Below are 14,904 nucleotides of genomic sequence, written 5' to 3'. Positions count from 1 at the left end.
GAAGATCATGCAGTGGGGTTGTAATTCTCTTCAGAGCATTGGTGGCCTAATGGTTAAGGAAGTGTGCGTGGGATCAGAAAACTGGTGGTTAAAATATCTGATTGGTAAGGTACCACCTCTATGCACCTACTCTCTGGGGATTGAATAATAGCTGCCCACCAGAGCTGGGTAATACAGGTCCAGAGAGTAAAAGTCCAGACCAGGATTTTGTTTCAACCAACTGGTTGAGCATAAAGAGTCACAGTCACACAGTACTAAACTGGTTGGTTGAAACAAAATCCCGGTCTGGACTTTTACTCTCTAGACCTGAATTACCCAACTCTGCTGCCCACTGCTATGTCATGATGTTACAAATGCAGAGGACGCATTTTGCTGTTGTGCTGTGGGGTGTCAATGACGACAATTAATCACTTTCACTTCAGCATTCCATAGCATCAGAGAATCAATACGCCCGTTGCATGGCTATGCGTGAGAGTGCGGTATGAACAGTAAGAGCTCGGGGTGGGTGATTTTTATGCTTCACCACGACATCTTCAGCTCTCCCTCATTCATAAGCCCACATATGCAGCAAAGCCACCAGTCATAAGTGATGGCATGGGGGTCTCTCGAGTACTGAGGTCTGTAAACCAACACGACTGATAACCCTGCATTAAAATGCTTTGGGGGGGTTGGATTATTAGGGCATAGAGCAAAGAGGCCAGTAATTCTGGGAAGGCACAAACGACCTTAAGAACATCCCTCAAAAGTAACGGCGCACATATGAGGGTGAAATATGTCTCCTTTGCTTTTCCTGGGCATCGGTAGGAGCATACAGCCAGTGTTGACTCAGCCCTGACCTTGTCTCCACTCCAGCTCCCCCAAGTGTGAAATTGGACACCGGACAGAAACCCCTTGGCAAAACCTGAAGGGGGTGGGGGGGGGGGGGGGTAGAATCCAATAACACATATGTCAAAAGCCGTGAAGCATTCCTGCCCTGTTCCTTTGGAGGACTGTTCATTCTGCTGAAACCGACTGCGCTCACAGTGCACATTATTGATCAGTGAGCGTCTGGCAAAACTCATCTAGAGTCAGGAGCACCTGCAGTGATCGTTTCGCTGGGCAGCATCAATCTGGGAAAAAAAAGACCCACATCTGTTCCCTACGGAGACCTGAAGGGCTACTGACTACAGGAAAAACTGACTGCAGTAAAAGGGTTTCTCCAATCCTTAAGTCTTCATGGCTTTGGGAATGTTCGAGATAAGCCCTATACAGTATATGACCAAATAGACTTTGTCACTCTAGTGCTCTATAAGACATGGAAGGAATCCTCTCTATTGATGGATATGGTGATTAAGTGCAGGACTACTAGTTTATGTGGAATTAAGGAAGACGAGAGTGTTTCCACTGAAATCCCAGGGACTGGCATGTCCTACCCACTGCGGTAAAGTCACAGACTCTAAACCCCCATCAGAGCAATAAGCTCTTTGTTGATGCTACAGACGTATTCTTCCCTCAGGCTACTATGATGTCAGATGGATAACATGCCAACAATGGCCTTAGGCATCAGGGAGATGAATCTCTATTGCAGCCCTTATGCCTACCCTTTTAGCTGATGCTTTTATTCAAACACAGCTGGTTGTTTTACTAACACAACTTACATTAAGTTCTTTCTCAGTGTTACTACAACAGGGCCCTCCTGGGACTGAAACCAGCAACCTACAGAACCTACATCTTTGATCGGCTGTCTACTGCAAGCATGCGTAGTAATGTGGCATTCCAGTTTAATGTATACTGCTTTTAACTGCTACACGTATCACTAAAAGGTTTATCCTGCAATTTGGATGTGAGATTTTAAAAACATGGATGACAAGAAGCTAAAAGAAAGGCTGCTAGTGTGGTAGCACGCCCCCTGGTGGGGCTTATTTACATTAGCATGCCTGTGAACCCCGCTAATTCTTTACGGGCTTCAGAGTCAAATCAGCAACCTGTGGATTAGGTATCCTGCAGCATGAATGCGATCTGCAGCAGAGGCAGCAGGTAACCTAGAAGGTGAGGAAGTGGATCAAATCCCAGCTGGGAAGCTGCTGTTACTCAGCGGGATTTGGATATGCATCAACTACACAACAAAATAATACATTTTATCTTACAAAGATAAAAACACAAAATTGTAATTTGATTACAAAGACTTTTCACCTATAAGCTACAAGTACTTGGTTGACATAAAGCTCCTCTTTCAGTCTCATTTCCCAAGTGTCTCATTGGCATATTAAAGTTTCTAAAGTAGCCTTGTGCTCCCAGTGCTTTAAGGGACGTTGAAACAACATCACGAAGGAATGAGTGCTGTTTGACCCAGAGCACCTGTGTAATCTTATCCAAAACATCTATGAAAACAAATGTGCATGCTATAATGTGAAAGGAGCTGTGAATGCACCACTGCCTTTGAGGGCAAGAGCGATGGCATTGGTATCTCAGGTTTGAACCACTTTTGCACCCTGAACACGAATGTAATTGTGTGGACAATGGTGATCAGAGAAATGAGGCACAAAAAGTTAGGATAGAGGGGTGTGTGTGCTGTCAGTCACTGATGTTATCCAGTTTCTATTGGTTACTCTGTTGATTATTGTGGGATAAAACCAGCCTGTGATTGGCAGCTCACAAAAGTCCCACCTACTGTGAATTTTAATGCCTCATTTCATATTTAATTGGTTGGAATCCAGATGACGGGCTCATGTGGCCGACTGGGACATCCTTTGGAAAAAACAATGAGAGGACATGGCAGTTAGGGGTGTGGCAAAGAGCAGGAATAACCATAATAGGACAGAAGATTGAAGGGTTGTAGCAAATCACACTGTATGTAGCATAGACACTAATGGATTAATAAAAAGGAAGGAGCTCTGAGAAGCTTCACGTGGTTTTACCAGGATGGAAGCAGCCTTCCGGCCGCTATTTGAATCCAGCATTGGGGAGATATATTACAGCAGTAGTCCCTAGCATGGAGGCGCAGCTACAAACATCACACAAGGTGAGTTTTAGCCAACCAGAAACAGGAACAACATGAGTCAGACAGCGGAGACAATGTAAAGTACTGGGGTTTCTCTTTAAGACTGTTTATGAATCTCTATAGTGACCAGTTGGCTTATTCCGCTGTTAGAAAATACCTACTGTTTTAAATGTATTTATTTTATTTATTTTTTAAGTAACAAAATAACCCTCCCTTCCAAGGTAGCAGGGCGAGCCCCCACCTCCCCGACTCTCTCCCTGATACTGCGGCTGGGAATAGGAAACAGGAAGTCAAGTTTACAAGAAAATGACCCCCAGCAGTTCAGCTTTTTCTTTTACAGTTCGAGTTGCAGCTCGGTGCCAGATTCTGTTCACGAGCTCTAATGAGCAGGACAGAGTGGAGCCTGTCAGTGCTGACAGAGGAGGTTTCTTCTGCCTCCTCCTCCCCCCTTGTTTTTCTGCTTTTACTTCGGCCTGGCAAATGTCCTCTTGGAGAATCATTCATTAATTTCCATTGTTCCCTGCTAGACTCTCCACCCCTCAGTCCCCCTTTCTGTTTTACTGCCAAATTCCCCTTGGTGCCCTTTCTGCTTTCACTATGTAACAGTCCAGTTTCACACAGAGAAATGTATCCAAATCAGCATTTCCTCTGTATTAATTGCTCACGTTCCGCCACCAAGACTCCCCCAATCCAAAACAAGCCCCCAAAGGCGCCAGCAGGTAATGATGTCCCACCGGTGAGAAAGCGGCTGCTCGAAAAAATCTAAATGTGTATGTGCGACCGATGCAGATCCAAATTCCAGAGGTAGTAGGGAGAAGAAGTGCTTACAGTGACGGGGCAGCAGGCAGACGGCATGAGAGCAAACCACAGCTTCGTGTAGATCATCTCAGACCGATCTCATCCCGAAAGTGGGCGTGACACATTTTATTGACCTGTGTTGAGTGAAAGGTGGCATAATGACAAAAGAATTGATGTGACTGGATAATTCCAGACCCAAAGACGGTGACTGGGGTTGTATTCAATCAATACCATAATCTAATTCTACAAAATATAACATTTTAGCTCTGCATTGATTGATTTAGCAGAAGCTTTGTCTCATGAGGCCTACAAGTGAGGCAGATAGCACTTTACAAGTACGCAGCTGCCAAGGAGCCAAACAGGTGTGAGTGCAGCTAGGCTGAGCTTCAAGTGAGCAACCGGTAACGAGTGCAAGTTAGCAATCTATTAAGGGAGCTATTCAAATCAAAAGGCAAGTGCAAAAATACGAGAGTATCCCAGAAAGAGACCGGCCGAGGGAAAACTGTTGAAGACAGAGCAGGTGTTTGGTTGGATGAGCTAATTAAGGGTAAATTGTAACTAAGTCTCATAAAATGAAAGCACCATGCTGTGTTTACTAAAGTATAAAGGGTGTTGTATCTTGATAAGATGTATAATGACAAGATTTTCTAGCTGGATATGACATGATCAGTTTATTCAGTGAAGTGACAATTTTCATATTATTACCTGGAAAGCACCTATACACAATTACTGGGAAATAAAATTCTCATCTGGTTCACATTCTGCATTCATTCGCTACCACTTTTGCCTGTAATTCACCAAAAGGTCAACAGGGACTTCAACCACTATGCATCCTTCTTGCCATTATTATTTTTTTGTTTGTTTCTTTTGTAGCTTTTACAGGTTCATAAACAAATCGATTCCAGACAAAGAGTAGTCCCACCGGGACAAGTGTAAGGCAACAGAGCAGGGCTCAGGGTTTGGTGGGGGTCAGAGAGCAGGGATGCATAACCCAACACAGGGCAGCTATTTATGCGTAAAAACGTGTGATACAGACTAATGTTACCACAACATCCATTTTGCTCAGAATGAATTTCTATGGGAAATACTGGAACAAAAGGTTAAACCTTTCCACAAGGACTACATGAAAATCTTTGTCCATTCGCTATGGCTTCCAGAATACCTATAACATCAATAATCTGTTAACCAAAAGGCCAATATTCTATTTTTAAATTCCAAATAGCCTATTCTATTTCTAGAACACATCACAAAAGGGATCATGTTTGCTATTTATTTTTGTGACCTTAATGCTTTACATATAAGTCAAAATTATCATCAATTATGTTTGATATCTTAAATGGCTAAACAAATATTCAAATGTTCCTTTTTCCAGGTCGGACTTTGATACAATCAGAAGGTCTGAGGTTCTGAATCCTTCAGTCTGAGGTGCTAGTAGAGATTTTTGAGCCCATGAAAACATATCATACTGGGCCCCCATCCCAGACCAATCCCAAAAATTTTAAGACCCCTGTCACTCAGGGGCCCATGGAATCATTTTAACTCCCCCCCCCCCCCCACCCCTTTTCTCAATCCCCGTCCTCAATACAATTCGCTCAGGCTGAAAGCGCAATACTCAGGGGTAGGCACTAGCTCAGCATGGAGACAAATCAATAGGCTATCTCAACCCACCACACAGCCCTGCACAAATAATGTAGCCTCTGTTCCTTCCCACCAAGGGGGCTTAATTAACCCTGCTAGCTTTGGTGAATCGGATACAACACTCATGAATATTGTTGCTTATGCTAATGTTATCAACATCTACCTTTTGGGAGTCTGTATCTCGTCTTACTCTGCATGTCGCAGCCATCGCCGCTGACTCCTCCTCCGTGACACTGGGGCAGAATCCCAGTATGGCTACCCCAGTATGGCTACCTGCAATCGCTCATCAGTTCAAACCCTGCAGGCTAAGAATCAGACGTGTAACCAAATATTGTCGTCTTAATACATTATCATTTCTTATGCTTCAGTGGCTAGATTGTAGGTCTTCATTGTTACACATATCTCCAACCTTTGTGCAGCAATTGAATATGACCTGTTGGTTCCAGGGAGTTCCAGGACTTCTAAAAAACAACCCCCACCCTCCACCCCCCTCAAGAAACACAGAACATTCTGTAACAATGAACTTAAAAACCTGATAAAGTTAAAAAAAGAAAAAAACACAATTGCAGTGTTCATGGGTAGTGTGCCACACACAGGAAGAAACCTGAGTGGATGTAATCACCAGCTACTCATCACCTTCATCCCACACCCAGGCTGTGGGAGCCGAAAGGTCCCAGTACCAACACAGGAGGCTTTGAATGCATCATAGTAACTCTCCCTCCTCCCAAAGTTGGCAGCTGGACACACAGCATTCCTTCCTGGCCTGTACTCCACCCTGCACTACAGACAATGCTGGCAACCCTAACCAGCTCTCCATGCTAAAACATTTGCATCTAAATATGCTGCCACCTTGTGGCAAAAATGGGAATTGCTGGGTAAAATGTATGATGTAATGTATTGTGGTCAAAATTGATACAATAAAGATATATGATCCTGCAATTGTATCTCTGATCCTGGCAAAGATATCCCAATATGAGGATCAATAAAACTTTCAATTTAGAATGTTTTTTTTCTTCAAGAATTAAAATGTATTAAACAATCATAATAGTTATATAGAGGTATGCTTCATATAAACATTGTGTAATATCTAGTAACATTTAGACTGTTTCACATTCTAAATTTCTTAGTAGGTCTGTGTTAAAAAAAAAACTTCCTCATTCTGAGGATTACACTTTTGCAGGATCTCATCAAACAAACTTCAAGGAAAATTAATCCACCCTATTGAGTAATAATTACAGATTCTGCAGCTGGTGTCACCTGTTTAACATGATTCAGACGTCATCCGCAGGGAGCCATGTACAGTACGTAACCTAAACGTCTCGCCTGGAACCGCCAGCCGTACTTCTGTTTGGCGGCTACTCAGTGGTGCGTACTAGTGGGACGCCGAGTTCCCCAATAGAGGGCAGCAGAGGGCTTTAACTCAAAGTCACGCATAGGCTCTGCAGTGGTTATCGCGATTACTGCCATGGCTCAGGGCAAACCATGTGGCGTGGTATAGCATCAGAGGGACATGTGGACCCACAGTGGCAGATGGCAACTGTTAGCAGTCCCCCCCCCCCTTACAGCTTTACTGGCAAAGCCACAACTGGCATTGATTTACTGCATACTGCATATGACCCCAAGTCAATGTAAATATTACAGTTACTTGTGGTTCTATCATTTTGGTGTAAAATACAATGTGCTATAAAAAGACATCTTTAAAAAGAAACCACACATAGCTAAAGCTCAGCTCAACACTGTATATTATTAGTAACAAGGAGATTTTGCCCAAGAGGCAGGCAGGTTGGTCTGTCTGGGAGGATTAAGACTCTAGTCACATTTGGCAAGAGCCTAAACCCCGAGGATGAGAAGCAGCTGAGAATCACACCGCTTATAGCTTTCATTCTGTCATCTTTTATTTTTATGCTCATTCTGTTTTCATCCCCCCCACCCCTTTTTCAATACTTTTCTATCACAAGGTATAAAGGCCTAGCCAAAAAAAATCAATACAACCCTTCATCTCTATAAATGATAACAGCATCTGACTCGATGTCTTCAAAAGCATAAAAGTGGGCGGTAGAATGACAAAATCTAAACTACCTGTATACGTTTTATGCTAATATTAGCCTAACCGCCACTCAGGCCATGGTAGCAGGTCATGATGTTTGAATGAACTATGAAATATGAAGTAATTGCAGAGGAAAATAAACCATCGGCTACAACTGCCACGTATGACTGATGTCCTGCAGACTTTGGCACAACATTCATCAGCTCCAGCTAGCACCAGAAAAAGACAGACAAACTGAGTCAACATGACAAGCAATTAAACTTTTACTCATAGTAAAACTTAAACAGAGCTTGGTAACCAAGGCGCAGTCACTACAGGATACATGGATAAGGTCTTCAGCTTCACACAAGGCTTCCATACTGATCCATGCAACTATTCCACCAACTGGCACTTTGTTTATTCAATACAAAATTAAACATACTTAGATTCAAATCATTCTGAAATATTACGCCATGATTAATCATAATTAGTTAAGTGAGTGAGCCAGCAATCTATGTAGTGTGGCTAGCTGTGCTTGAGTACAAAGTCAAATTCAGTCCAACTAACAGTTAGTTAGCTGTCTAGATTGAAAAAAGATGTACTTAGATTGAAAACAGGGATTAAAACCGCTGTGGGCGTTTGCACTTCTTCAGAGGCCGTTTGAATAAAAGTATGCTTCAAAATTAAGGTTCTTCACAAGGTACTGGTACAGAACACTGGCATTCCTGGAAAAGAACCGAAAAAAATTTGAGAACAAAAAAAAAAAAAAAATACAGGGAAAGACTGAATGTTTAATGCTTCATACATTAATTTGACCCTAGAACACACAGTAACACTGTCAGAAATGTGAAGCACAACTATGTACAAAATGAAACGATTCTACTGAATTTACATTAACCCTACTCATATATATCTTAAAGCAACAGACATAACAGGTTAACTACCGATCTGTTACCCTTCAATGGGAAATTTGGTCAGTGTTCACTACTTTAGGCCGAATGATCCCACTGGACGATGAAGGTGGCCCGGTTGCTGCTGCGATACGAACAGCAGCTCTGAGCATCTCATGAGAGGACAAACACGCTTCCTTTACTAACCTTCTGGCTGTGTATGCAAACTGGCCATGCACCTGTAGCCAGCGCTGTTAGGTCTGATCCACCGGCAAATGAGCTTAACAGAGACACACATTTGACCCCTATCACTCTACATTTGAGGCTTAACTGCCTGTTGCATGTAGCTGCTTCCTGTATTTAAAGGGAAATATACAGTGAAAAGAAAACTGCCAGAAACAGGAGCTTAGAAACAGTGGGAAACATTAAATTAACAAACAAGTGCAAGACTCACAGAGGTGCCTTGTAACAGAAGGGCAGAAAACAGATGTGAGTAATTAATCATTTAAATCTGTTATCACCCAAGTTTATACTATACAGTATAATATAGTTCAAAACAAGCACCGGAATGATATAACTAAAACAGAACAAATAAAAATGGGATCGGTTAGAGCTTTCCTTCAAACAAACGAAATGGAAGTCACTTGGTATTAAATCACAAAAGATCGACCAATGGTTTCCTTCTTGGCATTCGAGAACTAATTACAATATCTGAAGAGTGTTTGACATTAGATAACCTGAAATGGTTTTAAAAATGTATTAAATATTCATTTGCGGGGTGATACTTTACCTAGAAATGTTCAATTAATCATACATGATGGGTGAATACTGGCCAGTTCAGTGCTGAGCTGGTTAATATGAATGGAGGAGCTTGATACTGGTACCGGGGTATGAATAATGTGACAGTGAGGTCCTGTGAAGCAGACCTTTGTTAGGGCACAGCTTGGCTCTCTAGATCCCGTCTGTTTCACCAAGTGAACACCATTAGTGTGATAATCGCTATGGCGATGGGAAGTAGAATGGAGGGAGGTGGTGAGTATGAAGACTCGAAAATCGTGATTTTCTAATGGAAAAATAAAGCAAATGCCTGACCCGTATGAGCCCCCACACCCCTCTCCTCCTAGGGCCACTTCCTAGCCCCGCCAGCCATCCTCCAAACCCTGCTCCTTCCATCTCCTCCCTCAGTGCACCAGCTCCAGCTGGTTGGCAGCGAAGGGCAGCACCCCGCTGACGTAGTAAGCGATGCCCAGGGAGAGCAAAGCGATGACCACCAGCAGGAGCAGAACTCTCCAGAAACCCAGGTCCTCGACGAACTCCTGCCAGGTGGTGCGGAAGCTGGACAGTACGCCCTCGCTGTTCTGCAGGTTGGGGTTGAGCAGGGAGTGGCTCTCCATAGCACTGCGTAGACAACGGGGATGAGGGGCTATCAGCTGAGGAGGCCATTCATATAACACACACAGTCATGCACGGGCACATTCAGCGCCAATTCTAGGTGTTTTTAATGTTGGGGGCATATGAGGGACCCTAATTCATTTAAGGGGCCAACCTTATCATTAGCCAATGATATGCTTTGAATCGGTGACTGACAGGGGAGAGGACATTATGGGGGCCAATCAGCTTTCAGCTGGGACCAGCGCTCCAGTGGCCCCACCCCTGCGTACATCCTTGGACACATCAGACTAAACCACCCTTTAACACACTGTCTCAGTCATATAATCAACATTCCCGTGTAATGAGCACATGAGTGATGAGCTCAGCCATTCGTCTCTCTGTGACACACCCATGCGTGCCAAATAGCAAGTCCTACCTGCTATTCAAGTCCTCACCTGTAGATCAGTAACCAGTGAAATTAACATATGCATGTTGGAAACTAGTTGCCATGGCTACCTGTATTTTAATTGCGTGTGTCATTCACTATAAATAGTGAATCCTGTTTGGGCATCCCTCAAGGCAACAACGAAGCACATTTTATGTTTACACTACATCATAAAACATTAGTTTAAATGGGAAAAAGATGCATTTGACTTTACTTATTGTAAGTGCAGCTTCTGCGTTACGCATTTAATTTTGAGACCCAGTTCCACATCTGTGAAATTTTGCTAACTGGGCAGAACCTGTCACCGGCAGCTGGGGAGTCCTATTGCACATGCAACCTTCAGCCCCTGTTCCAAACTCTGCAGCTGTGAGCTGATGCTCACCTCTCGCTCTCCGCCATCTGCATGGTCTCCAGTTTGGAATGCGCCCCGCGGTTGAAGCCCTTCACTTCCTGCTCCTCCAGACCCTCCAGGAGGCGGATGGCATCCTTGTTCACGCCCCTCCTCTTCGCCAGCACCAGCGGCGTCGACCCGTTATGGTTACTGTACACAACACACAACAGAAACAGAGTTCTGAAAAATTGCCTTCTGAGGAACCTTTAATTCACTCTCTCACTCCATGTGTCACTTTTCCTAGCTGGTTCTTGGCTGTGCTCTTTTTAGAATTAGCTTGCAATGCATTTTTGCTTTAATTAACTGATACATTTTGTTTAATGACCCTACTTAACTTCAGAATAACCTTTACCTGAGGATATTTAGACATTGTTTTAAAAAGGTAACAAAACACTGACCAGATGTCGATTTTCAGGCCGTTGGACACCAAGAACTGGATGGTATCCACGTGGCCGCACAGGTGCAGCGCAGTGTTGCCCTGGTAATCAGTGGCCAGCAGGTCGGCGCCAAACTTGTGCAGGAATCGGCAGATCTCCACATTGCCCCGGGCAGCGGCCAGGTGCAGGCCAGTACGGCCCCGACTGTCGCGGATGTTGGGGTCACAGCCCGTCTCCAGCAGCCGCTTTGCGTAGCTCAGGTCGCCATCGATGCAGGCCTGTAGCAGCGGCACGCTGCACTGCGAGGAGTCATTGATGAAGACATACGACATGTCCGAGTGGGTCTCTGAAAAGTCCAGGGTACCTAAAGGGGGTTGGAAAACCACTCCACTAATAAGCTGAGAACTACTGAGGTTTATACTGCAATTCACGCACATTACACAACACTTTAAATTAACACACATTGTGCAACATGTGTTATTATACGAAAGGTGGTGTAATAAAATTACAAAATTACTTATTTTGCAATTATAATAAAGTAGCATTCAGAAAACACTCATGGACAGACAGAAAATTAAAACTCGTATCAACGTTTAATTTAAAGATTTTCTTTTAATTCAAGCAACTTACATAACCTTAAAAAAGAGGAGCTTGCTAGCTCATCTCAAGGACGAATAAGTGACACCAATATAAGTTTCTTTTTTGTTGTTGCTGAAATTAATTTTAGATATTCATCCGTTGTCATTTACTCTCAGGCAGATACGCATACATGTACATTCATTATACAGCGGTGGTATTCTACAGCTTTTTAATTTACTATGTTTTAGCATAAGTCGCCAAATACCTCTATCTAGGTACTTAAAAGGTGGTCTAATTAAATCCAATGAAATACAAAATACTAACAAACACGACACGAACTCTCAACGTTTAAATGCACGAGTAAGTATATAGACAGTAAAGGCACAGTGAATCGCAGGTTTGCATAGAAGTAATTACTTACTATTCATCGATACGCTGTCAGACATATTCGGCAATTCATCAAGCCCCTCGTAATGTCAAACTAGCCTGCAATGCACAATGTTCAACTAGCATCTACAAATAAATGTTAGCTAGCTAGCTTGATTGCCGAAGGTTTGATTGTACCATCGGGCAGTTTGCAGCGATTGCACCTCGCAGCCTGGGTTGTCACTTCTCAAAGTCATGTGTATATAATAAGCTATTGCGATACCGAGTTGTTCAACAGCAATCTAAAACCGCTAAACTTGCCCCGGCATCTTATCTAATGGTACTTTAGGCAGTTTATCCTGCCCAGCGTTGTAAAACACCAACTAGCTAAACTGAAAACAACAAGAGTGATATGCATTTTTCATATAAACCTTACCTGCGATTAAGTAAAAGATCCATTTATATATGGATATTTACCTGTTTGAGTGTTCCCGACCAGACGAAAATCAAAGTCCAGCCCCTTTCTGTCTCCCAGATGCTGCTGCTGTTGTTGTTTTTGTCGACGAAGCAGCGCACTAGCGATCCGGGCTCTGACTTTACGGCAGAGTCGACCTGCTTTACGGCAGAAGGCCGCGTTAAAGTCACGTGATTATTAATTCCTATTGTCTGTCAGCAAATGGGTTGTCATTACCGAGAATGTGATACCTACCACTCTCCCTAATAGTGATGGGTACGGTGGCCCTGCAAGCCCAGAGCACGTCAACATTAACAACGCAAAAACATTAAGAAGACGCATAACATGAAGACGACACAGAAACATCAATACAAAAAAAAATGTATTTTTTTTAAATGTCTTGTGTTCTCTTAATGTGTTTTCTTAATGTGCTCCGTGCCAACGTGCTTCTGACACCGATATCTACGGTAGCTGATTAGTGTTGACGCGCTACAAATTCAGAAAACACGTGTTAAGTAGGTTTTAGTTTATCGACAGAAAATAACCTTCACCGTATATTTTGAGAGCAGTGTCATAAAAGGACAGAATGAGTCTGTTAGTGGACATAGTTGAGTGAATCACTTTTATGTCGTGGTTGCTTTATTTAACCCATGCTACAGATACAGGCATACACTTTGTATTCATTCTTAGACTTGTGTTCGGAAAATGTATATACTGAAAAGTTGTATATCTGCAAATAAGTAAGGAAGCCCACACATTGTTTTAATAAAAGCATTTGTTATATCTCACATGTGGTTTTTATTTAAAAGAATACGTTGGACGCGGTTAAAAGAAAATATAAGAAAATATCATATGCCTAAAAGCACTGGTGTGGTTTTTGGTCCACATCACCCGGCCTTATGGAACATACAAAGGAAGAACATACAGTTTTGCAAAAACCACAACATATAAAGAAAACATTTACATGTGAATTTTTGCATCTCATCTTTTTGCATCGTGTTAATGTTGACATACACTGGGCTTTCTTGGCCACTGTAGTCAGTGATTCGAACACATCCAGCCTTTTTCCAAACTGCTGATCCTATTCAGGCTCACAAGGCAGGGAACAACCAGGATGAGGTGCCAACCAATCGCAGCACACACAATTTAGCAACTCCAATCAGCCTCGGCATGGTTTTAGGACTGGGGGACACAGAGTACCCGGAGGAAAGCCAGCAACAACATGGGGAGAACATGCAAACTCCACACACGGAACCTGGCCAGAGACTTGAGTCCGGGTCCCAGAGGTGTGCAGTGACAGTGCTAACCACTGCACCACCATGCTGCCCCATTTGAGTTGAATCATTCGGCCCGACTCACGAACAAGAGCCAATTTCATTCCCAAATTGTGCTTCCTTCAATTGCATTTCCTTTTACACTTAAATTGTTCAATAGAATGTTACTGTACAGTTTGCAAAATGAATGTTATTTTGAATGTTTGGCCTAAAATCTAGTTCAGTAAATGTATTTTAATATGCTGACCTACCCTATAATGCACACAAAAATGTGCACACATTGCATCAAAACTAGAATATATGCACACAACTAAAATTATTTTATCCATTCATATTCAAAACATTAAGTGTTGCAGGTATGTAATATCCATATTTCCATATAACGCTCATATTTTGTAGTTTAAACAAAAATAGTGATATTAGGGACGATACAGCAGCACCTGAACCATGTTCCATTTTGGACGATAGTTTATTAGAAAAATTAAGTAGTATTGCTTAAATATACCCATAGAATTGCAGTTTAACTGTGTTCATTTAGTGCAAGTAATGGTCTGTGAAAAGTTTTGAAACTTCAAGTTCAGTTTATTGCATAGTGAAAAAAGAACACGGTTGTTCACCAGTTCTGACATCTAGCCCAAGTGCATGTTAAAAGTATGGTAAACTGTAGTCTGGTAGTAGGAATGACAGCAGAACACGGAATTTCACAATCACAAAAGAGAATTCTGCTGTTGTTTGATGCATAGTCTATATCCATAGTATCTAGGGTGAAAATACAGTATTCATATTCTAAAAGCACCACTGAATTTAAGGACTACTTCCCCTAATTTGTGGTAGACGTGGTTGCACAGTTAAATGTTCGTTACACAGTGATATCAACAAAGCACCAAAACACAGCCTTTACATTGGCTATAGTGGTACCCCCTGGATCGGAATGTGAGCCTTCAAGAAGTCTAAAAACATCTGTTCAGATCCTTCAGGCTGAAAAAATAAGAAAAAGGTTTCTGGCAGCCATGTTTTGGCTGTATGTGTGCATTGTGTTGTGTTGTGTTGTGTTGTGCTCCAGGTGCACACTAGGTCACATTAGTTTGGTCGTGTTACTCTCCAGACAGTCAGCACATAGCTTGTTGGTAGGTCTGTATGTGATTTTTCAAGGCTGAGTGAAATATGGCTCACTGCTCTTTTCACAGGGAATCTGAAACACTGATGAATTGTTGTCAGTTTGTTTTGAAGGCTCAGTAAAGCAACAGTGTGTCTTGCTGACATCACGACTATATATATATATTTATGTGTGTGTGTATATATATGTATGTGTGTG

At 42.6% G+C, this 14,904-nt stretch overlaps 2 protein-coding genes and 1 long non-coding RNA gene across 3 annotated transcripts in view; 1 reads left to right on the top strand and 2 right to left on the bottom strand.

Annotated features, from left to right (window-relative positions):
* Positions 1-2,835: 2,835 nt before the first annotated feature.
* On the top strand, positions 2,836-4,535 carry LOC125750022 (uncharacterized). Its single transcript, XR_007400271.1, has 2 exons — positions 2,836-3,001; positions 3,202-4,535. It is a non-coding gene; the product is annotated as an uncharacterized LOC125750022 (long non-coding RNA).
* Positions 4,536-7,708: 3,173 nt separating this feature from the next.
* Positions 7,709-12,487, bottom strand: LOC125750456 (ankyrin repeat domain-containing protein 46). Its single transcript, XM_049028287.1, has 4 exons — positions 12,339-12,487; positions 10,938-11,280; positions 10,531-10,689; positions 7,709-9,730 (listed from the first exon to the last, which is right to left on the bottom strand). The coding sequence occupies exons 2-4, from the start codon at positions 11,246-11,248 to the stop codon at positions 9,514-9,516; spliced, it is 687 nt and encodes a 228-aa protein (XP_048884244.1). The 5' UTR covers positions 11,249-11,280; positions 12,339-12,487; the 3' UTR covers positions 7,709-9,513.
* Positions 12,488-12,923: 436 nt separating this feature from the next.
* Positions 12,924-14,904, bottom strand: part of LOC125750455 (collagen alpha-6(IV) chain-like) — a 60,421-nt gene continuing 58,440 nt past the window's right edge. The window contains exon 45 of the mRNA XM_049028286.1: positions 12,924-14,904. This exon is cut by the window's right edge and continues 504 nt beyond it. The gene's annotated coding sequence lies outside the window, so the exon portion shown is untranslated.

This window comes from Brienomyrus brachyistius, chromosome 10, assembly GCF_023856365.1.
Source record: "Brienomyrus brachyistius isolate T26 chromosome 10, BBRACH_0.4, whole genome shotgun sequence".
NCBI classification, from domain to species: Eukaryota; Metazoa; Chordata; class Actinopteri; order Osteoglossiformes; family Mormyridae; genus Brienomyrus; species Brienomyrus brachyistius.
This window is presented reverse-complemented; position numbering and strand designations above follow the sequence as displayed.